Consider the following 27,502-nt stretch of genomic DNA (forward strand, 5'->3'; position numbering starts at 1 on the left):
GTAGCATCACTATGGGGTAGGGATTCAAAATTGTACAAATAATGAGGCTGATCCCCCAGGGGCCTGAGGGGCGGGCCTAATGTGGTCAATTGGGCTATATTGATATAAACGACTTCTTCTCTGAAACAGAGCAATGGATATCACTCATATTTGCCTAGAAGCATCACTATGGGGTGGGGATTCAAAATTGTACAAATGATGGAGCTGACCCCCCCAGGGGCCTGAGTGGCGGGGCCAAATGTGGTCAATTTGGCTATATTGATATAAACAACTTCTTCTCTGAAACCAAGCAAATGATATTGCTCCTATTTGCCTGGTAGCATCACTATGGGGTGGGGATTCAAAATTGTACAAATGGTGGGGCTGAGCCCCAGGGGCCTGAGGGGCGGGGCCAAAAGGGGTCAATATAGCTATATTGATATAAATGACTTCTTCTCTGAAACCGAGCAATGGATATCGCTCATATTTGCCTGGTAGCATCACTATGGGATGGGGATTAAAAATTGTACAAATAATGAGGCTGATCCCCCAGGGGCCTGAGGGGCGGGCCCTAATATATATAGAGTCCTATTTGTATACTATGAAAGTATATTATTTATCAATGTAAACAGAATGACACATTGTTATTATTGATATGAAATGATTTAGGATCACAGTAAATTTAGAAAATGGAGACTGTGATAATTCACTATATGATGACAAGATGTAACATGTAAAACCAGTTTCAACATTTTTCATTAATTTTGGAATACACCTAGTATCCTGAATACTTTACCATCTGGCTTGTATGTTAGGGGTGACCCACTGCATAATGACTACGTAAATATGTAGACTATAGTTATAGATTTTATAATGTAGTGTCTTCAGTGTAAGGTATCATTTGGGAGTATCATTGTGCTTGTAATGTTGTTATTGTTAATGATGTATTTTCATTTCATAATAAAAAGTATCAACATGATTTTTAAAAGCTTTGCTCTTTCTTATCAGTGTAATCATTAAGTGTTTCTACTGAAGGAATCTCAATTTTCTATTATCCTGAAATTAAAACATGTTCCTGCCGTCAGTGCCTGTCAAAAATCAAATCTGGGTCTCGGGCATGATAGCCACAACTCCAACCTCCTGAGCCAAAGAAGCATGCACTGTCAGCTGAATGATGTAGGTTGTATTTAATTAACACTAGGTACAAGAGCCATACTAACCTGTTCCTTTTACCCCTCCCTCCTATTTTTCTTGAGATTTCATAAAACACAAGACACTCATTACCATCGATGTGCAATTTTAGCAGGATGCCAATGTGAAAGAACACAGAAAACATCTTGATCCTGCCTATATAGTGCTCCCATTGGAATCAAACTTCTGCCTCTTGTGTGCTAATTCCTGAGCCAAAGAAGCACCCTCCATCAGCTGAGTGGCAGAGATTGTATTTAACAGTGTGTACAAGCCATACCGACCCGTTCCTTTTACATGCACCACTTGATCCAAGCTCTGTTTTTCTGGAGATTTCCTAAATCTCAGAATGAGACTCGATAACAACCAGGATTTTAGATGGATGGTAATAATGTGAAAAGAATGGAAAAAGGGCATTCCTGTATAGTGCCCCAGCAGGAATCTATTTCGTGTCTCTGATATGTGATAACCCATTGCCTCTACCACCTGAGCAAAAGAAGCATGCTTTGTCATCAGCTGAGTGATGGAGACCTGTTTAACACTACTGTATATATATTTATAAACCACCCGAACCTGCCATTTCTTTCATAAATATATTTGGATTAACTTAAATGTGTTTAAAATGTTCAAGACACCCATTATCATAAATGTGGGATTTTAGCAGGGTGCCAATGTGAAAGAAAAGGAAAACATTTTGATCGTGCCTAGACTACTCCCATGGAGTTACTGTGAGACACCAAATAAACATGCTCCACATGTAGGGTCAGAGAAAAAATTGCATACATTGTATACATTTAATGTAAAGTGCAAGAATCTGTTGAATTATAATGATGATACATTCACTTATTTTGGCAGGAAACTTAATCATCTTGAGCATATTGTCAAAAAGAAACAGATTGTGGTATAAATGATACATTTGTAACGGTTCAAATTCACCTATAACCCAGGTTCTTAATTATACTTAATAGTACCGTACTTTGAATGTATAAACCACACAACTAGATACAGGTCCTACATTTATTCAATACTATCAATGGCAATATAAAACAACTAGTAATCATGACTATTTACAGCACCACAGAATAAAACCATCTTCCACACTATCATACACGATGCAGCTATTATCCCAAAACATAGACTGAAAGTGTAGAAAGGAAAGAATAGAAGGGAAGTAAACAACCAACTTGTATAGAGATACCAGCCCATGGCTTCTATATCTTCTACAACTTCCCACACATACTTGTTACATTCACACATATAAACTTGCATCCTTTTCCATTCACAATGGTGCACATAAATTAGCATACAATGTTTTCAATATAAAATACACAATCATAGTTACCCGCACACATTCTCAAACTATATACATACTCTCATACTACATATATTCTACATTCTGAACACATATATTCACACTCACAATTAATAAATCAACAATAATTCCACAAAATACTCTAATACATACACAAATCCATACATCTGCTAAGGGACACAACTCTCAATCAAAGGTACATAACTCACAAAATCCATTCCCGTTACACATTTGTGTTATTCAATATTGGCATTTTTAGTGTTTTTGTTAGAGTTTCAACTATACAAATTAATTTTTAAATTTACCTATAATCTTAGTAACTATGACATATCTTTTATCAAAGCAAATTTCACTATTGATCAAGTGATTTGGGCCATATATTGATTTATTAATTCATTATTCATAAGGGAGGTAACTTGGCAAGAAATAGCTAATATTGTGGTTGGCTTTCACTAAATCAAAACTTTTTGATATCACTGTGATTATCATATTACTGTCTTCTCAATATGAAAGTGGTTTAATCTTTGTGAATGTATATATAAAAGTAAGAACTATGGATCTTTAAGAAAATATTCATGCAAAGCGTTTAACTGACTATCTGCCGACTACGATCTTTAATTTTAAAATATGCATGCAAAGCGTTTAACTGACTTTGATTTGCAATTCGAGTTGCAGACTGCAACTTTAGAAGAAAGTTTGTTATGATCACGGAAAAGTAGTTTGCAATGACAGCAATGTGAAAGACACGCAATATCAACATTTCCTGGTCGTCCATTCAATATGGAAGACACTGGATCGGACAGTGAAGCTGAGGATAAGGTGAGGTGTTTTACACTTCTGCGTTATCAACGTTCACTGATTCCTAGGATCAGCTGATGATCCCAAGGCCGAGCTTATATACCTCATGTATCTAAAGTAGAAGTCGCACTACGTTAGTCGTATTGGTATTTTGTTAACTTCATGATTGTTTTATTGCATTCGTGGTGAAAATTAAACATTCATTATTGTACTGTGACAATCATCAAGTGTTCAGCCTCTTACAATCAGCGGTCCATATATATTTAATCAGTGATAATTCAACAGAGGAACATTAGGAACACTGAGTTTAATTTCCACCCAGTCCCTCCTAATTTATCTGCTCGAATGGTTTATTAGATAAATATTCATTTTTCATGCTATAACAGTTTTTGTTCAAACAAATATTGGAAGTGTATTACTGTAGGAACTGTAAATATTTTGACACAAAATTATCACACTCTACAAGGATAGGCCTTCTGCATTGATAAATTTGTAATGCATAAAAATTGTTGTTACCACACCTACAATATTTGTAATACAAAAAAAAGTATGACGTTATAATAATTACTTTGATGCATATATTTATATGTCAATATTTCTTGGTCTCTGGTAAGCTATTATGCTAGTCTAATATGATGTGATACTGTGTGAATTATAAAATATCATATGTAGAAAGGTTTCCTATAAACATTCATATATTTCTGTTACACCTGGTATATTTGAATAAAATGTTGAGATAATGATGTATCGAGAGAGTTGTTCAGAACCTTTAGATAATTTTAAGAAGGTTGACTTTAGTACTATGTGGTTACAGGTTATAGATGTATGTTCATATCTATTTATATATCTAGATCTGTTTGAAGCAATGTATTGTCTTTGTATTTGTGTTTGTGCAGATCCTCCCAGCTAAAACTGTGTACTTGCTCATGAAGAAGGATTATAGAATTTCCAGGAACATCCGAGCATCATGGTTTCTCGAGCACTTGAACAGTGTTATGCAGTTCAACCCTGTAGAATGCATTGTAAGGAGTTACTTTAAAAAAGAAATGTTTTAAGAATATTTGTTAGAATATTCAAACAATTAAGATATTATTTGTTTCTAAAATATTTGCGAATATCTATATTTTAATTACTGTCAAAAGAGTTCCATAAGCATTTACAGATTTTTCTGCCAAGTATGTTTTTGTGAACAGAAAAAATAACTGTCATCCAGAATTTTTTGAATTTTCATTACGTTTAACACAGAAGTGCTGGTTGTCACATGGTTTTATAATAATAAATCCATATTCTGTATGTAGAGTGATACAGATGAGGAGCTCAAACTTGTGTCCGTGGTACCTGCCAAAAACGAGGAGATGGGTGATGATCAACTTCCACTGGTGCAGCCTGGGATGCCTTTCATGTTTCAGCTTCTTCCATCGACAGTGGTCACCTTCCTTGCAAGGCGTTACAGGCTTGTGTTTGTCCTTGACCTCAGCCCCTCTGCAGCATCTGTTGTAAGTGATCTTTGTATAAAAAGAAAAATAATCTTGTCCTGTATAGAGCTTTTACCTTGACCTTAGCTCTATCTGTATTAGGTAGAGCCTATACATGATATTGACCTTCACCTTTATTATGGCTGTATAATATGTAGTAAGTGATCATGGGGTACAAGAATGCAACAAAGACCTTAATCAAGGGAGTTAAAAATGTGAAATTGAATTGCTAGCTAGGACATAGAAAAATATTTATGTCATGACTTGTTAAATTTATAAAATAGCATAATTCATGTACTATTTTGTATCTTTTTTTTTTATGGATTGAAAAGTACTCACCTAGTAAGGTCATGTGGATTTAGAATTATTTATGTGCTCATGGAATACATTTTTATTCAGGATCTGAAAACTGGAGAAGTGCTCTTGGACAAAATCTGTCACAACCTCAGATGCTGTATCATTGGACTTGTGAAACCAGTGAGTGATACATTTGTGAATTCATTGTAATATGTATTTGTTTCTCACCTGCAATGAAAAGATGTGAAGGCAATACTGTGTTATAGCATTACTTTGTCTGGCAAAAATGATGGTGGCAGCCATGATGACAAAATCTCATTTTAAAAGTTTTATTTAAGATCTATTGCTAAATACGCAGAATTCCAACTTAAACCAAACTCTCTATGTATACAGTCAAACTTAGTTAACCAAATTTGAATAAAACAACAATAATAAAGACACTGTTTAACTTGCTAGTCCTGTCCAAAATTCCCCTTTTTCTTCATAATAAAAACTTTGATAATTCAAACTCTGATTTACTAAAAACAAAACAATATCCCAAAGTAAAATGTTGGCCCGATATTTTAAAATGAAAAGTTACAACATTTTGTCATTCCATGTCTCAGTAGATTGTTGTCATGGTCGGAACAACCCTACATCCCATTATCACTATGACTCTTTCTGATTTACAAATTGTACGATAAATACACTGAAGCTCACAACACTGTCAAACGAAGTCTTGGTCAGGCAGAACCTACCTGCACATCTGAAATCAGAACCTTGGTCTGGTACTCTGGCCAATGTCTTTATAGGAACATACATTGCTTTGATATCAATAGAACAATCATAGGAATTATACAACAATTAAAAACAGTGTAATCTTAGTGTTTTGTGACTTCCTCAGATGTCCAGTTTGGGTGTGTAATACTTGACTTGTACTGTTTTGTGTGAACTTGCTCATAAACTATGTGGATATTCTATTGCAGTGATTTTGTATGACAAAAATATGTGTCGTACTTAAATACTGTTTACTTTTCCGGTCTGAGGTTTTTTTGCTTATATATATCAAACATTATGTAAGATATTATACCAAACCCTGAAACTCTGTAACTCAAATACTCGGATAAATCAAAGTTTTTTTTTACAATCTCGATGACTTCAAGTTGACGAAGATTGACTATAGTTAGATCACATAGAGGACATCTCAACACATTCAGAATTTGGGAGGTATCATCCAGATTTTATGGTCCAGGGACTCAGGAACTTAGGGATGCTAGGGATGCTGGAAAACAGGAAATCAAAGTTTCGTGTTTAGCTATTTCTTAGACTCCATGCAAAACTTGAATAAATTTTGACAATAAGTGATTATGAAAAATATTGTTTGGCAATGCATCAACATTCAAACACATCTTTAAAATATATAGGGTGTTTCGTCACTGTTACTGATTTAGCAAGCAATTTTGTTTAGTAGCCTTTTGGGGATAAAAATATGAGTTTGCTAAAAATGTACCCTATTGAAAAGCAAGATTTATAATTATTCCTTATTCTTGTCTATCAGTTATGATACCTAAATAAGGATATTATATTTTTGCATATTTTACATTATTCTGTGAGATTAATTGTAATGTACAATTTTTTCTAGAAACATTTAAAAGGATAACTTAGTAAAAAAAACATGAATTTGATAGTGCTCCTAACAATTTCAATTTTTGTTTTACAGTTTATGCTTCCTGGCACGCACCTGAAGTTTGTACCGGAGCTTTATGTCACCGTCATAGCCTACACACCTGTTCTTGCTTGTACTGCCAACCAGGTAAACTTCTACTGATGGGGATAAATTGTGGATGCGTTATGCATTATTTTATACTTCCTTGATTTATACTGGTCAGTGACTTCCACTTCACTTCTAGTAAGGAATAACATAATTTTTGGTCTTGTTACATTAAAAATTTTATGACTGTTATATCAAATCTGTAGTCCTTGGCCTGATGACTGCCATGTAAGGACTGTGGTCCTCAGCCTGATGACTACCATGTAAGGACTGTCATCCTCGGTTTGATGACTGCCATGTAAGGACTGTGGTCCTCGGCCTCATGACTGCCATGTAGGGACTGTGGTCCTCAGTCTGATGACTGCCATGTAGGGACTGTGGTCCTCAGCCTGATGACTGCCATGTAAGGACTGTAGTCCTCGGCCTGATGACTTCCATGTATGGACTGTAGTCCTCGGTCTGATGACTGCCATGTAAGGACTGTGGTCCACGGCCTGATGACTGCCATGTAGAGACTGTGGTCCTCAGTCTGATGACTGCCATGTAGAGACTGTGGTCCTCAGTCTGATGACTGCCATGTAAGGACTGTGGTCCTCGGCCTGATGACTGCCATGTAAGGACTGTGGTCCTCGGCCTGATGACTGCCATGTAAGGACTGTCGTCCTCGGTCTAATGACTGCCATGTAAGGACTGTGGTCCTCAGTCTGATGACTGCCATGTAAGGACTGTGGTCCTCTGTCTAATGACTGCCATGTAAAGACTGTGGTCCTCGGCCTGATGACTGCCATGTAAGGACTGTGGTCCTCGGTCTGATGACTGCCATGTAAGGACTATAGTCCTCAGCCTGATGACTGCCATGTAAGGACTGTGGTCCTCGGCCTGATGACTGCCATGTAGGGACTGGGGTCCTCAGTCTGATGACTGCCATGTAAGGACTGTTGTCCTCAGTCTGATGACTGCCATGTAAGGACTGTAGTCCTCAGCCTGATGACTGCCATGTATGGACTGTAGTCCTCGGTCTGATGACTGCCATGTGAGGACTGTGGTCCTCAGTCTGATGACTACCATGTAGGGACTGTGGTCCTCAGTCTGATGACTGCCATGTAAGGACTATAGTCCTCAGCCTGATGACTGCCATGTAAGGACTGTGGTCCTCGGCCTGATGACTGCCATGTAAGGACTGTGGTCCTCAGTCTGATGACTGCCATGTAAGGACTGTTGTCCTCAGCCTGATGACTGCCATGTAGGGACTGTGGTCCTCAGTCTGATGACTGCCATGTAGGGACTGTCGTCCTCAGTCTGATGACTGCCATGTAGGGACTGTGGTCCTCAGTCTGATGACTGCCATGTAGGGACTGTGGTCCTCAGTCTGATGACTGCCATGTAAGGACTGTGGTCCTCAATCTGATGACTGCCATGTAATGACTGTCGTCCTCAGTCTGATGACTGCCATGTAAGGACTGTGGTCCTCAGTCTGATGACTGCCATGTAGGGACTGTCGTCTTCAGTCTGATGACTGCCATGTAATGACTGTGGTCCTCGGTCTGATGACTGCCATGTAGGGACTGTGGTCCTCAGTCTGATGACTGCCATGTAGGGACTGACGTCCTCAGTCTGATGACTGCCATTTAGGGACTGACGTCCTCAGTCTGATGACTGCCATGTAATGACTGTGGTCCTCAGTCTGATGACTGCCATGTAGGGACTGTGGTCCTCAGCCTGATGACTGCCATGTAAGGACTGTGGTCCTCAGTCTGATGACTGCCATGTAATGACTGTGGTCAGCAGTCTAAACTTGTCTTTCATTTTATCACTACTTAAATATGTCCTCACAACATTAGATTGTAATCTTTGCCTTGTGTTGACAGGTTCTTGCTCAAGGAATGAAGGTGACTGAGGATAATGCTGAGAGCTTCCTTAGTTTGGTGCTGGACAGGCTTGACAACTTCGAACAAAGTCTGGCTACAGGATTCAACAAACTGAAGAACAATCTCTATTTGGTAAAATATGTAATAGTGATATTTATAGAAGGTTTTAGGGAGAAAACTATTCCGTTTCGAATGCAGGCAAAAATATCTAAGTCTGATGTTAAACTTTCAGAAAATGCTTTTAAGTTTGGATATCTCTGTTTACATTAGATTTCCACATGGTTGAGAGATAGTTTATATATATTCCTTGGTTGTCTGTAGAACAGAGGACCTTTTGATCTTTTGATAATAATATATACAAATGCATGTTTGTGGAAGACTTGCATAATAAAGTTATTATGAATATTCCTGAAAGGAAATGTCCCTGTTTTAGATAACTTGCTTTTGAATTCATTCCAATTCATATGCGATGCATATTGTAATTCTATGGTGAAATTGCCATATTCATATGAATATTCAAATAAGTCATAATTTTTGCAATCAGTAGCATTTATATCAAGAAAATGAGAAAAGATAGGTTGTTAATATCTTTTTTAAAATCTACAGCATGCTTTTAGAGTAGATGATCTTCATTGATGTATAAAAACCCCACACAAATTAATAACTTTCTATGCTTACCTAGGTGGATGATGACCTGGCCGAGAGTATCAGTTATGAGGAAGTAAATGCACATCGACGCAAACTCAATGATTCACTGTACAACCTTATCCGCCAAGGGCTGTTTGCTCTTCAGCTTCTCCCAGAGAACTCTAGTGCAGGTAGTTTTATTTTCATGTGCATTTCAGTTATCCATTGAATGAAGTTCAAGGTAACATTTATTTCAAACAATTGTTGTATTTTATGTGGTGTAATTGATGTGATATGTATAAAAATCATATTGAGCTTCGTTTCCAGATTGTGATTTAGTTGATGTTAGAAATCCATTACTAAACTATGAAATCTTACTGTCTCTACAGGGATTATTATAGTGACCGATGCCATGATGGGATCCCCAGATGCCAACATGTTTGACCACATCATGACACAGCTAAGAAACAGCACTGTTGCATGTTCCTTCCTCAAAATGGGTGAGACATACTGTGCCCGGTGTCAGTTTGGTTGTATACCACACGTAGAGCTGCTCCAGTTCATCTCCACTGCTACCTTTGGGGCCTACTTTGCTATGTGTCCTGATGTTGTAAGTATCGCTTTTTGTTATTTAGTATTAAGTACCCTTTGATGATAATTAACCTCAGTATGGCTTCTTTATCAAATACTCAATAATTATAAGTAGACTCAATATGGCTTCACTAGTAAATACTTATTAATTTTAAGTAGACTCAGTATGGCTTCATTAGTAGATAATCAATCATTATAAGTAGACTCAGTATGGCTTCACTAGTAGATACTCAATAGTAGACTCAGTATGGCTTCATTAGTAGATACTCAATAGTAGACTCAGTATGGCTTCACTAGTAGATACTCAATAGTAGACTCAGTATGGCTTCACTAGTAGATACTCAATAGTAGACTCAGTATGGCTTCACTAGTAGATAATCAATCATTGTAAGTAGACTCAGTATGGCTTCACTAGTAGATAATCAATAGTAGACTCAGTATGGCTTCATTAGTAGATAATCAATAGTAGACTCAGTATGGCTTCATTAGTAGATAATCAATCATTATAAGTAGACTCAGCATGGCTTCACTAGTAGATAATCAATCATTATAAGTAGACTCAGTATGGCTTCACTAGTAGATACTCAATAGTAGACTCAGTATGGCTTCATTAGTAGATAATCAATAGTAGACTCAGTATGGCTTCATTAGTAGATACTCAATAGTAGACTCAGTATGGCTTCACTAGTAGATACTCAATAGTAGACTCAGTATGGCTTCATTAGTAGATACTCAATAGTAGACTCAGTATGGCTTCACTAGTAGATACTCAATAGTAGACTCAGTATGGCTTCATTAGTAGATACTCAATAGTAGACTCAGTATGGCTTCACTAGTAGATAATCAATAGTAGACTCAGTATGGCTTCATTAGTAGATAATCAATAGTAGACTCAGTATGGCTTCACTAGTAGATAATCAATCATTGTAAGTAGACCCAGTATGGCTTCATTAGTAAATACTCAATAGTAGACTCAGTATGGCTTCACTAGTAGATAATCAATCATTGTAAGTAGACCCAGTATGGCTTCATTAGTAGATACTCAATAGTAGACTCAGTATGGCTTCACTAGTAGATAATCAATCATTGTAAGTAGACCCAGTATGGCTTCACTAGTAGATACTCAATAGTAGACTCAGTATGGCTTCACTAGTAGATAATCAATCATTGTAAGTAGACCCAGTATGGCTTCACTAGTAGATACTCAATAGTAGACTCAGTATGGCTTCATTAATAGATAATCAATAATAATAAGTAACCTTAGTATGGCTTCACTAGTAGATAATCAATCATTGTAAGTAGACCCAGTATGGCTTCATTAGTAGATACTCAATAGTAGACTCAGTATGGCTTCACTAGTAGATAATCAATAGTAGACTCAGTATGGCTTCACTAGTAGATAATCAATCATTGTAAGTAGACCCAGTATGGCTTCATTAGTAAATACTCAATGATCATAAGTAGACCCAATGTTGCTTCATTCGTAGATACTCAATAATTATAAGTAGACTCAGTATGGCTTCATTAGTAAATACTCAGTAATCATAAGTAGACCCAATGTTGCTTCATTCGTAGATACTCAATAATTATAAGTAGACTCAGTATGGCTTCATTAGCATATGTCCCCTGAGATGAAGACCTATTGCGATTGCTTTTTGTCCGGCGTCGTGCATCCTAAACAATTTACATTTTAGACTTTTCTTCTCCACCTGAACCAAATTCAATGAAATTAGGCAGGAAGCTGCTGTGGCCAGATGTCAACCAAAATTGTGAATTATATGGTCCCAACTCCCAAGGGAGGGGGGGGGGGGGGGGGGGGGTTAAACTTTTCCTGTTTATACAAGGAAATCTCATATTTTACCATCATTTGTTTTATTTCTACTTAATGAATTCATTCTAACTTGGTTAACATTATCAGCATTGGATGACAGTTTGATGATATGCACATGTTGGCCCTGACTGGTGCCCTGGGCTGATGGGCAGGGACAAAAAGGGTCAAATTAGATGAAATTTTAAAAATCTTCTTTTCAGGAACTAAATAAGGTACCATCATTTGTTGGATTTCTTTAGAATTCATTTTAACTTGGTTAGAATTAGCAGTTTTGGAAGGCAGTTTGGTGGTATGCAAATGTTGGCCTGACTTACCCCCAGGGGCTAATGGCCGGGGTCAAAAAGGATGAAATTGACAGAAATATTTCGACTGTTACAGGCCCATGGGCCTCTTGTTCTTTTTGTATTGTTATACAACCCAATATTGTTCAAAAATATAAATACACCAAGGTAGACAAAAATATCAAGTTGTTAAAGATCTTATCAAAATACACACTGATAATATTAAAAATATAAAGTATTGTTTGTAAATGAATTGGGTTGACTATACATTTAGTAATTATTATTTGATTATTTTAGGTGCATGCATATGAATTGATTAATTAGTTTTAGTAATTTTATTAGTATTTTTCTATGACAGTTATGTTTTCATATGTTCTTATGTGCTCTGTTCAACAGTCCAAAGACAGCTCTGGTCAAATGAATATATATCATAAAGCCCTGTTACTGTGGAGTTTCCAGAAAGGTCTTGAGGGCTTTAAGTATGAACTGACTCACCATCGCCATGTGGAGCCAATGCATCCGGTAGCTCTGTCCAACAGGTAATTTTCACAGCAAATGTATATTTACACTAAAATAACCAAGGGCCATAAAGAACAAATAAATTGCATGTTCAATAGAATGTTGAATATCTGAATCTGTTGGGGACACAAAGTTTGTTTAGTCAAGTTTATAGGTATAATTTAATAGCAACAGTGTGGGACATGGCATGTGGTGATTGTACTCGTAATTAAATACCAGTTTGGATAAGTGGTATTTTATCTTACATAGTATCCACAATATCTTTGTCTTACCATGTTGATGTTCTTTCAGGATTTTGTCACATCCAATAAAAGACAAGAATTCAGTTGTGTTACCCACTGTAAGACAGAAACACATGGATGCCAAGCTGAGTGCCAACATCTTAAGTGTTCTGTCGGTGAGGCTGAGGGAGGGATATACTATCAAGGATGTCTACCTCACTAAAGGTAATTACCCAGCACAGAGTCTTAACCTGTGATAAATTTGAGAGAACTTTTGCCATGGTGAGATGGGGCCACAGTTGCCGAGTGGTTAAGGCATCCCAACACTATATCACTAGCCCTCCACCTCTGAGTTACAAGTTCGAAACCTGCTTGGGGCAGTTGCCTGGTACTGACCGTAGGCTGGTGGTTTTTCTCTGGGTACTCTGGATTTCTTCCAATTGGGATTTTCCCAGTTTCCCAAGTGGGTGAAATGTTTTATTCCTTATCCTGTTTGAGTCCCCAGATTGGTAACTTCATACAACATGTAGTGTGTATCAGCAGACATATCATTTTCTCATTCTCTGACTGGCGGGGTGGATAACATCCATGTGCCAGTCTTATAAAAACAGTGAAATGGGAGGTAAAATGGATACCCAATATGATATTACTGTAAAGAATGGAGGTATGATATGGAATATCATTGTTAAGGATTTCATCAATATTTATTTTGGTATAGTTTAATACTCGTCCCTCAAATGTATAAGCCAACCTCCTTTGAAACAAAAAACTTTGTAGTTAAAGTCCCCCATTTATAGAAATCTCTACTACTGACATTTCATCAATCGTATTGTTCTTCTTTGTAATGAAGCATCTCAACTCTAGTGTCTGCTGCCATCAGGAGGTTGAATCTCCACCTTAAATTAATCATGTTAATACATAGAGTTTTTTCCTAATTTTTTTTTTTATCTCAAAAAATGAAATAAATAGAAAATTGAATTGTTTCCCTTTGAATATCCTACATAGTTCACTCTTGCGACAGAATTTACCAGTTTTTCACACATAATTGTAATAAATATTGATATTCTGTCTTACACATTAAATATATAGGAAATATTATGCATTTTTCTCTTTATCTCTATGTATTTTTTTTGTGTATAAATTTAATGATCATAAAAAATGTCATTTTAGGTACAATGAATCCGAATGAAATAAATGACTGACATTGTTTAAAAGTTTAGTTTGAGTGGATTATCTCCCTTTATAAACTCTGTATTATATAAAGTGGACCATTACCTTTGAAATTATTAACCTGAGTGGCACGCCTTTGATGCTTAGAATGATTTGGATATGTATTCAAGGTATGTGTATTTCAGGTAAACTTCCTGTTATTCCAACTGTTAATATTTCCTCTTATAATAAATCAACTTTATGATTTTGGAATCAACTTTATGATTTTTTAGTGGCTTTATATATTATATTATCTTTTAACTTGTAGGTGGGAGTCAGATCGAGGTACGGTTGGTCCTGCCGTATAAAGACTACGTCAAGATAGAATATACTGCCACAGCTCTCTGGCCAATGGAAACTGATATGTAAGTTGGTACCTGCAAATTTTTCAACTTTCATGCTGTTTTCACAAGCATTCTTTTCAAAATAGAATTGTATTGTTAAACATCTTCACACTAGGATTCTAGGACTGAATTTGCCATACGTGTTGTAAAACTACCTGCACTATGTTGAAGTAGTGACATGCTTGAATATAGATTTTTTTAAGAGTAGGAGATATCTGATAATGGCTTTGTGATTCAGACGGAAAATTCTCAACCCGCAAGACAAAAACTTAAGGAGTTGTGTAAACCTCAGCAGGTTCTTGATTGGTTGGTAAAATTGAGATTGTCCATGTCACATAGTCAATATAGATTCCATTACGATGGCTCTTATCCTAAGTTTTCACCAGTAGGTAGCACTGCTGCTGTATTGTTGAGTGTGTATGGCAATGTGACTGTAGTGTATATGTTTGTCTAGGAGACAGACAGCAGAAGGGAGCTACAGTCCCCAGGATTCCCAGACATATGCAGAGGTACACATAGAGGGCCGTTACGACTTCCTGCATGACTTCACCTGCTCACAACTCAAGGTCAACCAAAGTCAAACTCGAATGTTCAACATTAAGCGCTTTTGGATGACACTTGAAAGGTAGTGTCTTTTTTTGCCTGATTTAAAATCACATGATGTCAACATAGCCCTAGCTTTTCAAATAAAATTGTTCGTTGTCAGGTTATAAGTAGGAATATCATTGAGGATATATACTTTCTGGACAGGTTTTTGTGTAAGTTTAATAAGAGGAAGTGTCATTGATTTAACCTGTCAAATGTATGACTGATACTCTAAACATGGTTATTTCTGTATTGGTGTGATTTCATCAGGTGAAGTATATTGGGGTTATTTCTGTGATTATTTTTTTTGCATTTTGCATCTGTTCCATAAATACCTCATACATCACAAAATAATATGCATGGAGGAAATTTTCACAGTTTATGTTCCAAAAATACCTCAAATTTTCATGGTGGAATGGTCTGCGTGTATTTAGTGTAAATGCTTCACTTCGCGTAAATGTCCATGTTTATAGAAGTTATAATGCTATGATTGTATTGAAGGTTGAGGCAGGATGACCAGCTACTTGACCACCTTCAGACATTTGGATCCAATGCTGTTCACTATAAAGTCCCTGACAGCATCAAGAAAGGCATTCCCTTATTTTACATGCCACCAAACTCAAACAACCCCGTCCTCAACTCCCAACATAACAACAAGTAAGTTGTCTCCCCTTATATTTTCATCACAGTTATTCCTCACATGCTGGTAAAATAAAGTAAAATAGTGTCTACTATCCATCATATATCTATGGTAAAATCTTCAGTGGTAAAATCAGTTTATAAAACAACCTAGTGTTATATGTCGAAATTAATTTTGTCAAATGGTTTTGGATCTTCGTAAATTAATTTTGCCACATTATTTATTTCTTCATAATTAAAGTTGCCATAAGATCTCCATCGTTTTTAAATGATGGGTGAATCAATGTTAGTAACTATTCTACCTATCAAATACATGACACAGATATAACACAAAAACTTTCTGATGAAGTTAAATAACATCATATATTGCTACATGTATGATTAGTTATTAGTATGTTAGTGGACATCTTGACATGGCTTTGATTTACAAAATATCGTTTAGAATTTATGGTCCAGTGACTCTACTTTGGAGTTTGCTTAAAACTCATCATACTGACAAAAAAAAGCGGGACAGACATGTAATTCTTGTTTGTCTGATTTAAGGGACTCGGGTCTGCTTTCCTTTGCCATGTATTGGAAACCGGTGGTGAATCTGGACATAAAGATTTGGTAAGTTGGTTCACATGCTATCAGTCTTAATGTGAACTTATATTACCTGACTTTTTTAAATGGTTTAATATTCATTAAGAATTGATACTATTTAAAGGTATGAAATGCATTTTGAACGTCAGGATGCCTTTGGCACCTGCCGTTATAGTCGTGGTGGGTAAATTTTGTTAGTCACACTTTTGTTTCCGGCTAACAACTTCTCTTTTCTCTAATACAAATGATATTCATCCGCACCCTAATATAGTTCCTATTTTAACAGCAATTATTAGTAAAATGTTTACAATTCTATAAATAGCTTTGCAGCCAAACACTTCAGCTGTCACTTGACTAATCACGTGATCATCAGCCAAAATGGCGGTTATGTCTAATGTAACTAAACCAGAGACCGTTCGCAGTTTCATATTTATTTGTATGTCGCTAAAATATGCAAGAAATATCAACAGGAATTGAAGGCAAGTTGTAACAATCTACATTGCGGTTTTTCATGAGGATTTTATTAAACAAGCTAGATTATTATTTGTTTATTTGAAAAGAATCTAACGTAATGATTATGATCTGTGACTGATGTCAAAACTGTAGGCCTATATATGTCTTGTCGGACAGCGTGACCGACAGCGCGACCGCAGTTTTCTATCGGAGGTAAATATTTGCATTTTTGATGTTACTAGGGGTCATTAAATAGATGTTTGCTAGGCCTAATTAACATCTTATAATATAGATAAAAAACTTGGGCTGTGTACATCTTGGATTTTATCTCTGGTTGTACATGTAACTGTTAATAGACCGATTTGTCCTTCAGTTGATTTTTTTCCAAAGTTTACAAGCAGATTTACTGATTCAGAAGTACATAATTTATTATGAATATCAATAATCTTCGACAAACATTTAATAATTAGGTCAGGGAAAGAACTATACTCAGTTATTGGAAAGTTTTCAGCAGATAAATATGTTATATATGTTTTCTTGAATATATATATAGAATATTATAGGAATAACCAGATTAAGAAATATCATCTGATACAAATGTAGCTGTCTGACTATAAAATACAATTTTAAATTTCTTATTCTATGACCTCAGACCCTGACGTTTCTCAGGGCCTTTGGTCCTTTGATTCTAAATGTCAGAGTGAATTTGAAATATGAAGAGATTGAATCACAAGAAATACTGTTACGGAAGTAAAAACTTTCATCAGCGGCTGGTTTCGTTTACGACAGTACCAATGGTTGGACCACAGTGATTTTATGTTGCTTTTAGACAAGCCATGACAAAGACTCAAGGCCTGTATTACTATCTGCAGGTTCACCAATATTTATACCTGAAATTATCCCTTAAATTTGACAAATTGATAAATGAACACTGAAAAGGCCACAGGAAAAAAATATCACAGCAACTCAAGGGAGGTAACTTACATGGAACTTAACAATGGAAAATTCTATTATCTAAAAAAAAAACCACATCAGATTTTTGGTTTGTGTTTTATTTTACAGGCAGAAGTGGATGCACAGTCATCGTATTGGGATGATACTAGAACATGATGTGCCCTTGCCTAAATACCTACACACCCCTAACTCTAGTGGGCGCTTCCATGTGGTACTGTGTCGTCAGGCACTCACCTCTCTGCATGTGCTGCTGCGTGACTGGAGCACCTTTGTCTTATTAGAAAATGATTCCTACATCAGACTACTGCCTGGGTATGTTGTGAAGTGGATATGTAGTATTACATAGTATACTGTATAGCAGAGGTATTATAATGGTATTACATTCAGCAGTGGTGTAAAATTATGGGATACTGTTACTATACACCAAATGGTTCACAGGAGTTCAGAATTTTAATAGTTTTTCAGAACAGGTTTCAAAAGTGTGATATACATAGCCTATTCATTGTGTTGATTAATTTTGAAAATTTAATATCATTCCAACTAACATATAAAATAAACATGGTCTGATATTTTGCACAATGTAAAATTACGAATATCAGTGGTATTAACTCTGTATTGTATTATTATGAAGAAAAGTAACTCAGTTATTGATTATAGTTCATACTAACTAACTGGATCAAGTGTATAAATTATGTTGTTATAACTCTTATTGTTTTCTTTTTTCTTACTGCAGTGATTCAGAAAAACCACCAACTTCTTTCCTGTTATTGAGGGTCACATCCAAGCCACCTTACATGGTGCTACGATTGGCGTTTTTAGGAGGATCCCCTGGCTGGGAGAGATACTGTATTATTCAGGAGCTACGAGACAAAGTTGCTGCTCTGAGGTTCCCCAAGAGGGGCCCCACAAAGGTAGAAAAATCCAAAGTATCTCCTACCAAAGACAGTGCAATCAAGAAACTAAAGAAGAGGCCATCACCGCTTTTACGTGACTGGTCTGAAATAAATTGCTGTGTTCTCCTGACTAAACCCATAGAGCAGATTCTTATCAGGTAAGTCACACAGAAAGAGACTCAACAGGTAAATCAACTTTCCTTTTTCAGTTGTGAATTGTACTAATGAAGTGAATATTCAACAGATTTAGTTTGACAAAAACAAATCTTACATTACATTTTCATTTGATATGTTCCGACTTTCCATAATAGTGTTGATTACCGATATAAACATTCAGAGTTTTAACTATCACTAGCTTGAAAATTAACGTTTTTATTGAAAAATTTATGTGTTCCAACTATCTGCCTATTTAAATTGACCATGAGTTTACCGTATTTGCTATTTTCTGTATAGTGAATTGAAGTTAAGTCTTTTATTACAACATTTATGAAATAACTAACATTTAGATGCAATGGTTGATTGACAGCTATGACCGCCTACCACAGGACATGAGTATTATAGAGGACCCCTCCAAGTTCCTTTCCAGGCACCTATCTAACCAGCAGCTAGCCAGTAAAACAGCTGTCGCCAACACCTTCAACATGATGTCTCGCTACCTCCACCATCAACGCTGGGTCTGGACTGTCAAACAAGGCAAAGTGGAGGTCAGCATGCCAGCCATAGGTCGCATCCTGTCTACTCTAGCAAAGTGAGTATTGGTCAAAACCTGTCGAGTCTAGCAAAATGAGTATCGGTCAGACCTGTCCATTCTAGAAAAATAAGTATTAGTGGTCTCATTCCCACAGTAGTAAATGATGTTCTCTCCTGTACAGACCAGATCACATTTTGTATATGTGTACTTTGAAAGAGTGAGGAGATTGTAATGTGTCCAATAGCAAAGACACCAAGATGATACATGATGTCCAGGTTCAATAGCTAGGTAGGTCACATTCTCAGTAAATCACTTTGAACATGTTAAACTCCAAATCTATAGAGTTGTAGTTAGTTGATAGATGTAGAATACCTCTGACACCAAATCTATAGAGTTGTAGTTAGTTGATAGATGTAGACTACCCCGACACCAAATCTATAGAGTTGTAGTTACCAGGGAGTTGATAGATGTAGAATACCCCTGACACCAAATCTATAGAGTTGTAGTTAGTTGATAGATGTAGAATACCCCTGACACCAAATCTATAGAGTTGTAGTTAGTTGATAGATGTAGAATACCCCTGACACCAAATCTATAGAGTTGTAGTTAGTTGATAGATGTAGAATACCCCTGACACCAAATCTATAGAGTTGTAGTTAGTTGATAGATGTAGAATACCTCTGACACCAAATCTATAGAGTTGTAGTTAGTTGATAGATGTAGAATACCCCTGACACCAAATCTATAGAGTTGTAGTTAGTTGATAGATGTAGAATACCTCTGACACCAAATCTATAGAGTTGTAGTTAGTTGATAGATGTAGAATACCTCTGACACCAAATCTATAGAGTTGTAGTTAGTTGATAGATGTAGAATACCTCTGACACCAAATCTATAGAGTTGTAGTTAGTTGATAGATGTAGAATACCCCTGACACCAAATCTATAGAGTTGTAGTTAGTTGATAGATGTAGAATACCCCTGACACCAAATCTATAGAGTTGTAGTTAGTTGATAGATGTAGAATACCCCTGACACCAAATCTATAGAGTTGTAGTTAGTTGATAGATGTAGAATACCCCTGACACCAAATCTATAGAGTTGTAGTTAGTTGATAGATAGATGTAGAATACCCCTGACACCAAATCTATAGAGTTGTAGTTAGTTGATAGATGTAGAATACCCCTGACACCAAATCTATAGAGTTGTAGTTAGTTGATAGATGTAGAATACCCCTGACACCAAATCTATAGAGTTGTAGTTAGTTGATAGATGTAGAATACCCCTGACACCAAATCTATAGAGTTGTAGTTACCAGGGAGTTGATAGATGTAGAATACCCCTGACACCAAATCTATAGAGTTGTAGTTAGTTGATAGATGTAGAATACCCCTGACACCAAATCTATAGAGTTGTAGTTAGTTGATAGATGTAGAATACCCCTGACACCAAATCTATAGAGTTGTAGTTAGTTGATAGATGTAGACTACCCCTGACACCGAATCTCTAGAGTTGTAGTTAGTTGATAGATGTAGAATACCCCTGACACTGTTATAGATTTGTCTTTGCCAGTAAATATTCCAACTGTAAATAGTACCCAGAAATATTGTAAGAGTGCAAAACTTGAAGTAACTCATGATGTCTGTTGTGTTACTTTTTCAGAATTCGTCTCCAGGAAGGCTTCAATTTTGTCTCTAGTAATTCAGGCATTGTCAATATGGTGGCGGAAGTTGAAATGCAGGTGAGTTATTTATGAAAATTTACATTTTACCTCAGATTTTTCTGGCCTGCGTGTATGCTATTGCTGAAATTCTTTCCCTTTTCTTTCTTACAACATTACTGTAAACATTGACAGAAATATTGTCTGCTTTTGTAGGACAAAGATGGAGTGGACACAGACGTCACGAAGTGTGCCATACAGTACATCATGTTCCCACCCTACATCAAAACTACGCGGGACAGGTGAGTACAGTACATCATGTTCCCACCCTACATCAAAACTATGAGGGACAGGTGAGTAGAGTACATCATATTCCCACCCTACATCAAAACTACGAGGGACAGGTGAGTACAGTACATCATGTTCCCACCCTACATCAAAACTACGCGGGACAGGTGAGTACAGTACATCATGTTCCCACCCTACATCAAAACTACGAGGGACAGGTGAGTACAGTTCATCATGTTACTACCCTACATCAAAACTATGCAGGACAGGTGAGTACAGTACATCATGTTCCCACCCTACATCAAAACTATGAGGGACAGGTGAGTACAGTACATCATGCTCCCACCCTACATAAAAACTACACGGGACAGGTGAGTACAGTACATCATGTTCCGACCCTACATCAAAACTATGCAGGACAGGTGAGTACAGTACATCATGTTCCCACCCTACATCAAAACTACGAGGGACAGGTGAGAATAGTACATCATGTGCCCACCCTAAATCAAAACTATGAGGGACAGAGTTTGTAAAATACAACATGTTCTCAACCAATGTCAGAGGCAGTATATCTAGGATGGAAATTCACTCTATATTAAAATTGTTTTGAGGCAGTAAATAACACGCGTAATTAATCTACAGTTAAACAAGAATGTTCAAAGTAAATATCTGATGCCTGAAAAATGAATTGTCTTATCTTCAAGATCTGTGAATATTTTAACCAGCATTATTTACCAGGTAGTTTCTTATGTTTAAGTTATACACAGGGTTTTAGAGTATTTTTATGAGATCATTCAGTTCCTCTTTGTTTATATTTTGTCGAACCATTGCTCTGTTGCAGTGTGTCCGAAGAGGATGTAGACGAGTTGGAAACCACAGAGGCTGATGGAGATGTACAAATCGTTACAGAGTGTTGGACGGAGCCTCAGTTTGGTGTTGGTGTCAATAACCCAACAGAACGAAAGCACTGGGATGGCATGACTTACAAAGACATGGCTAAAGCAGTAAGTACAGTGAAGAGATTTCTGTGGTACCGTATTTATCCATAAATAAGCCCTCTTCGTAATTTTCTCAAAATAGTAAGCTAAATGCAGTTCACAATTAAGCTGTACCCAAACTTTATTACTTGACTTTTTCACTAGGGGAGGGGTTTATTTGAGAATAAATACGGTATTAAGTCTAGTGCTGAAAATCAAGTTATTCTAGCAATAGTGGTATTTTTCACATTTTTCGCCGAATTGGACAACACTCCATTTTGATAACAGCTGAATAAATGTGATTTCTGCTTGTATATTAGCACATCTGACGCATCGTATTATGATGTTTGTATAAAGAAAGGTCCTCTGGTGTGTGAAAATACCACTGTGCTGATATAAGTTAGTTTACAGTATTATACAGTGTTCTACAATTTTGTTATTATATTACTGGAAAACCTTGGGCCAGTTAGTTGATGCAGACAAACCAGTTCACCTGTTTTTAAAGGTAACATTTTGGGCATAAATCTGCAGATGTTAATACAGGTCTTGAAAGTCTTTGTCAAGGCTTCTCTGAAAACAACGAAAAATCATCAGGTCTGACTTTTCATAAAGAAACAACTCTGATCCAACCAACAATAAATTTGACTACTGTTTGCTAAGACAGTTGAGTTAACTCCCTTGCCCAATATAAACAAACCTAGTAGATGAGGTTCAGGACAATATACCTGTATGGAGTTAAGTAATGGAATAATTTACTTCATATCCTTACTTTTATTGATGCATTCTTGATTGTTCAATTTGAAAATATTACAATTTATTATGAAATCGTGTTTTTCACACTCTGATTGGCTTAAATAGTGTTACGTGATTCCCAATAAAATGTTATATTGACAGGTTGAGCAAAAAAGCTGGTGGGTAAAATGCTGGTTGACTGGGTGTTTTTAAAAGTAGATATTACATCCCCTTGGTATTATCCAACGGTGAAAAATGTCTTGCAGGTTTTGTAACATGGCAAGCAATAACTTTGATTAATATTAGAATATTAAAATTGTCATAAGAATTAGTGTATTGAATGCATTTTAATGCATTAGTTTACTTTTGATTGTGTAGTGTTTAAGGTATGTAATGAATTATCTACAATCCCTTCACAAATCTGTCTCTATCATTACATTTATACATGTAAGTGTTACTGGCATTCAGTGTGAGATTATTAAAATTCAAAACAGTCATGTTATAATAAAACTATTAAAGCCTTTTGAATTTGGCCAATACATGATTTTATTGACCTAAAAAAAAATTAACAATATTTTTTTTCAGGTATAGAACTGTGTATGGACCTTATCAAAAGGCTATAACTATTGAATTAATCATTACTTTTGTACTGATGCCAGTACCATGTCTGTTTAGGGATAAACACATAAAAGATAAACACATGTTAGCTTAGCCTGTTAAATACAAACAAACTGTTAAAAATCACACTGCACAATGATTTTGAAGTGGATCTGGTTGAGGAGTACATTCTAGATTGAGTATCAAGGTGAAAATTCCTTTCTGTTGGATGTAGTCTTGGTTACATTGATGATATAATAGTAAAAAAGGTCATGGTTTCTGTGAAAGGGGGGAATTAAAGAACCTGTTTGATATGCTGAAATCAGGCTGAATATTATTGGAGTGAATATCACATATCACAGTACATAATCTATTGAAACACAATACAGATCACAGTATATCACAATAGATAGTGAGAACAATCAGTCTGATGTAGAAATTAAATAGGTATGCAATGATAATACAATAGGTTTCAGCACCAAGGAAGAAGAGGAATTATTAGTCTTTAGTGTTGTATTCTGAGGATCTGACAAGCATGGCCAGAAGGCTTCATGCCATTTTGAATGGGTTTCCCATGTAATTCCACAATTTCCTGGTGTTGTAACATTTTGTTTACAAATATCATTATCAGCTGTGTAGTTTATTAGTGTATGTTACATAGATGTATCAGTTAACTGCAGGTTTACCACCAACATTACTCCGGCTGTTGTTTCTAGGTTTCTTTTCACCAATCGATGTACTGTTGGCCTACAGACACAAATCATAACAGCTACCTGTTGTACTATCTCTTCATATAAAATACATGTATATGAATGGAAACTTCACAGCTTTGACTCAAGTGAAAAGAAATCAAATTAATGATTTTATCATTGATAAAATTGGTATCTCTACAATGTGACAATTATCATATTTGATATCAGTAACAATATAAATGGTATCAAGTTTATCAAATGGATAGATTACAATATCTCTTTGGGAAAATTTTAACAACTCAACATTGTACAGCAAGTTATCATATATAGATGGTCTAATACTCGTCGTCATCTAATACTCGTGGTCACGTAATATAGAAGTTATTGAACAAGTTTATTTTTGTGTGAAATTATTAAATTGAGTATAATGGATTAATTATAACATGAACATAAGTGTTAGATTCTATTATCATATGACCAGAGAAACATTTAACAAATGTGTTATCAAAGCCTTTCCTTTGTATTTTGATGATTGACAAACATTTTCACAACTGGACCAATAGTGTGACATCATGAACATTGTATTATATAGTGTTAATTGCTCACATACTGATTTTTTTATAAAAAAAAACAGAAGTATAGTTCATCACATGGCCTCAGTTTATGAGTTATATGATAAGTCACAATATATCTAATATACATATGTATATCACAAGTATCTTAGTTTGTCACATGTATGACAAGTCACAATACCAGTACAGAGTAGGACAGATTTGGAATTGCCACAATAGAATCTCCTTGAGGACACACATATCTCCAACATAGCCCTTGTAGCCTATACACACTAGTAACAGAACAAGGAGATGTGTCCTTACATCTCTTTTGTGTTAGTTATTCACAATAACTCAAATGCTGTGATACAAAAATGTATGAGGTTGATTGGGTCTGAAAATCTTAGGTATATCAGAAAAGACTTGAGGATAAACATAATACATCAATGTCGACACATTCTACAATAATTGTGACTTTTAATAAATGTAGCATGCTGGTTTCCAGAAATGTGAATGAAGGGGATTCTATACTGTAATGCTGGTTGATACTAATTCAGTGGCAGAATGTATGATAAAGTTTAGAATTAATGCTATTGTAATACCGTAAAAAATGATGTTTAACATTGTCTCATGAAAAGAAACAGTGGATACAATAAAAATAATATTTAACATTGTCTCATGAAAAGAAACTGTGGATTTGGATATCCTGTGCTTTTGTTGCTATTTAGTATATATATCCGCTGTATATACCTGTATGCAAATTTAGGGGCCGTGGTGGCCGAGTGGTTAAGGTGTCCCGACACTTTATCACTAGCCCTCCTGGATTGCCTCTGGATTGCGAGTTCAAAACCTACGTGGGGCAGTTGCCAGGTACTGACCGTAGGCCGGTGGTTTTTCTCCGGGTACTCCGGCTTTCCTCCACCTCCAAAACCTGGCACGTCCTTAAATGACCCTGGCTGTTAATAGGACGTTAAACAAAATAAACCAGACCAAAGTATGCAAATCAAATACATGTAGGTTAATTTTTAAAATCCTGCAATATATTGTCTTTTCAAATGATGATAATTTTGAGTTTTATATACTGCTACATCACAGCAACATAGCTGTCTCAAAATTGTTCACAAATTATTATCTGTGGTTATTGGGGCTTTAGCAACCAGCCAATGTCTTTTTGAACCCCGGCCACCTAGTTGGAAGGCAAGTGTGTTACCACCGTGCCACCTGACCACCCTAAGGAGTTCAATAGTTAACCACTCTACCTTTAAATGCATATTTTCTTTCATTTTATTTACATATTCCTTTACAAGTGGCAGACTAGGACTGTTCTTATGTTGTCATTTTACTTTTGACAAATCCTTTTTTTGAGAACTTATTTATCAGTGTTGTTAAATCTATGAACTAATTATATAGATGGCTGTGCTTGTTTTTCATAATGAAATGCAAAGTTATGAAACTTCCGACAAAGATCCTGTTTTAATGAATTTAACCCTAACCTGCTGGTCGCTGAAATTTACAGAAGTCAATGTAGTAGTAGTTGGCCGATACAAACTCAGTGAGCCCTGCTTTATCAATGAGTCTCATTCATGCAGACCACTATATTTTATGAATGAATTCTTTTGTTATGTAAATCAGTATTTTTTTTATGAATGGGTCAGTAATTAAACCAAATTATCAACGCTTAATAATGATTACATTGGGGTGAATGTACATGTTATGGCTAATCTCAGTATTTACTCTAGCGTACCTTTGATCAAGGGAGAGGAAGTGTGATACAGTCAGTAATCACCTGAAGAATTAGCTCCCGTACAGGGCTAGGACAGATAACAAGGATAAAGACCAGTCAGCTAGACCAAAGGCCATCATTTTACAACCTTTGTCTGGTCTCTTATCAAACACCTCTCATTGTTCATACTCATGAGAAAATATTTAACTCTTACACTAATAAAAATTGCCAAGATTTTCAATATCAATAATTCGGGTAAAAATATGATACTTGTACAATTAATATTCTTGAAATTGAAAAGATAATAATAAATTTAACATGATTGTTGATAGTTCTTTCTCTGTATACCCAATTACCCCATGTGTAATACATGGATACCACATAACTTGTAAACGATGTTGTATATAAGTTGGAAATGCTACTGTATAAATTGTTATTTAACAGTGGTTTTTATCCTAATGTATTCACAGACATAATTATGAATTTGGATATTTTGGTCGACAGGTAAATAAGGGTTTTCCCACAGCAAAGTGTTAATATCAAATAAAACATCTGGTATATTCAAACGTCTAAGATTATGTAGTAGTTCATTTCTTGGCCTTCGATATAGGGGACAAGATTGAAAAAAGTGTTGAGCATTTTCGATATCCCCACATATGTATGATGAATCGTTGATAAGGTTAACCCTGAATAGATCGCTTTGCAGTGTGCTACATTCATTTGGAAGTCTTGTGGGTATAATTGTTAATTTATATCTCCAGTAGTGAGAAATTTTGGAACTGAAATGATATCCTGTTTTAAATGATTCATTTTTAAAGGCAATGAGGGAATTAGTTGACTTTATATTAGGGGTAAAGGAGTTCTGTTTGGAAATAGAGGAAGGTATAAGGGATTTTCTCAGTAATTCTGTCCTACGTTTAGGTATAGTGAAATTGTTTGGATCACAAGTAGCATAAGCAGATGATTTGGAGTGTAAGCTTGGTAGAAAATCAGATAGGTAATTTGGTGACATATTGTTTTGGATTCTGAATAGAGCTGTTAGTTTATTTCATTTACATCGTACTGATAGTAATTCCCATCCTGTTTCAAAGTAAATTGGTTGCTTTGATGCATGCAATACTGGTGAAGCTGCGAGTAGCTGAACTTTCTCAAGTTTTTCTGAGTCCTGTTATGAATAGCCGTCCCAGACTACAGAT

At 35.9% G+C, this 27,502-nt stretch overlaps 1 protein-coding gene across 1 annotated transcript in view; it reads left to right on the plus strand.

Moving 5' to 3' along the window:
- The first annotated feature begins 3,156 nt into the window (after positions 1–3,156).
- LOC117326482 (KICSTOR complex protein SZT2-like) overlaps positions 3,157–27,502 on the plus strand; it is an 89,610-nt gene continuing 65,264 nt past the window's right edge. The window contains exons 1-22 of the mRNA XM_033883232.1: positions 3,157–3,298; positions 4,174–4,299; positions 4,576–4,773; positions 5,152–5,229; positions 6,749–6,841; positions 8,668–8,799; positions 9,350–9,485; positions 9,684–9,904; positions 12,394–12,536; positions 12,808–12,962; positions 14,215–14,311; positions 14,745–14,915; positions 15,377–15,532; positions 16,058–16,123; positions 17,612–17,815; positions 18,237–18,554; positions 18,923–19,144; positions 20,749–20,827; positions 20,963–21,048; positions 21,299–21,303; positions 21,462–21,507; positions 21,876–22,038. Of these exons, the coding sequence (XP_033739123.1) occupies positions 3,260–3,298; positions 4,174–4,299; positions 4,576–4,773; positions 5,152–5,229; positions 6,749–6,841; positions 8,668–8,799; positions 9,350–9,485; positions 9,684–9,904; positions 12,394–12,536; positions 12,808–12,962; positions 14,215–14,311; positions 14,745–14,915; positions 15,377–15,532; positions 16,058–16,123; positions 17,612–17,815; positions 18,237–18,554; positions 18,923–19,144; positions 20,749–20,827; positions 20,963–21,048; positions 21,299–21,303; positions 21,462–21,507; positions 21,876–22,038 (2,934 nt within the window). The 5' untranslated portion in view covers positions 3,157–3,259. The remainder of the gene's footprint in view (positions 3,299–4,173; positions 4,300–4,575; positions 4,774–5,151; positions 5,230–6,748; positions 6,842–8,667; positions 8,800–9,349; positions 9,486–9,683; positions 9,905–12,393; positions 12,537–12,807; positions 12,963–14,214; positions 14,312–14,744; positions 14,916–15,376; positions 15,533–16,057; positions 16,124–17,611; positions 17,816–18,236; positions 18,555–18,922; positions 19,145–20,748; positions 20,828–20,962; positions 21,049–21,298; positions 21,304–21,461; positions 21,508–21,875; positions 22,039–27,502) is intronic.

The sequence above is a fragment of the Pecten maximus genome, chromosome 4 (assembly GCF_902652985.1).
Source record: "Pecten maximus chromosome 4, xPecMax1.1, whole genome shotgun sequence".
NCBI classification, from domain to species: domain Eukaryota; kingdom Metazoa; phylum Mollusca; class Bivalvia; order Pectinida; family Pectinidae; genus Pecten; species Pecten maximus.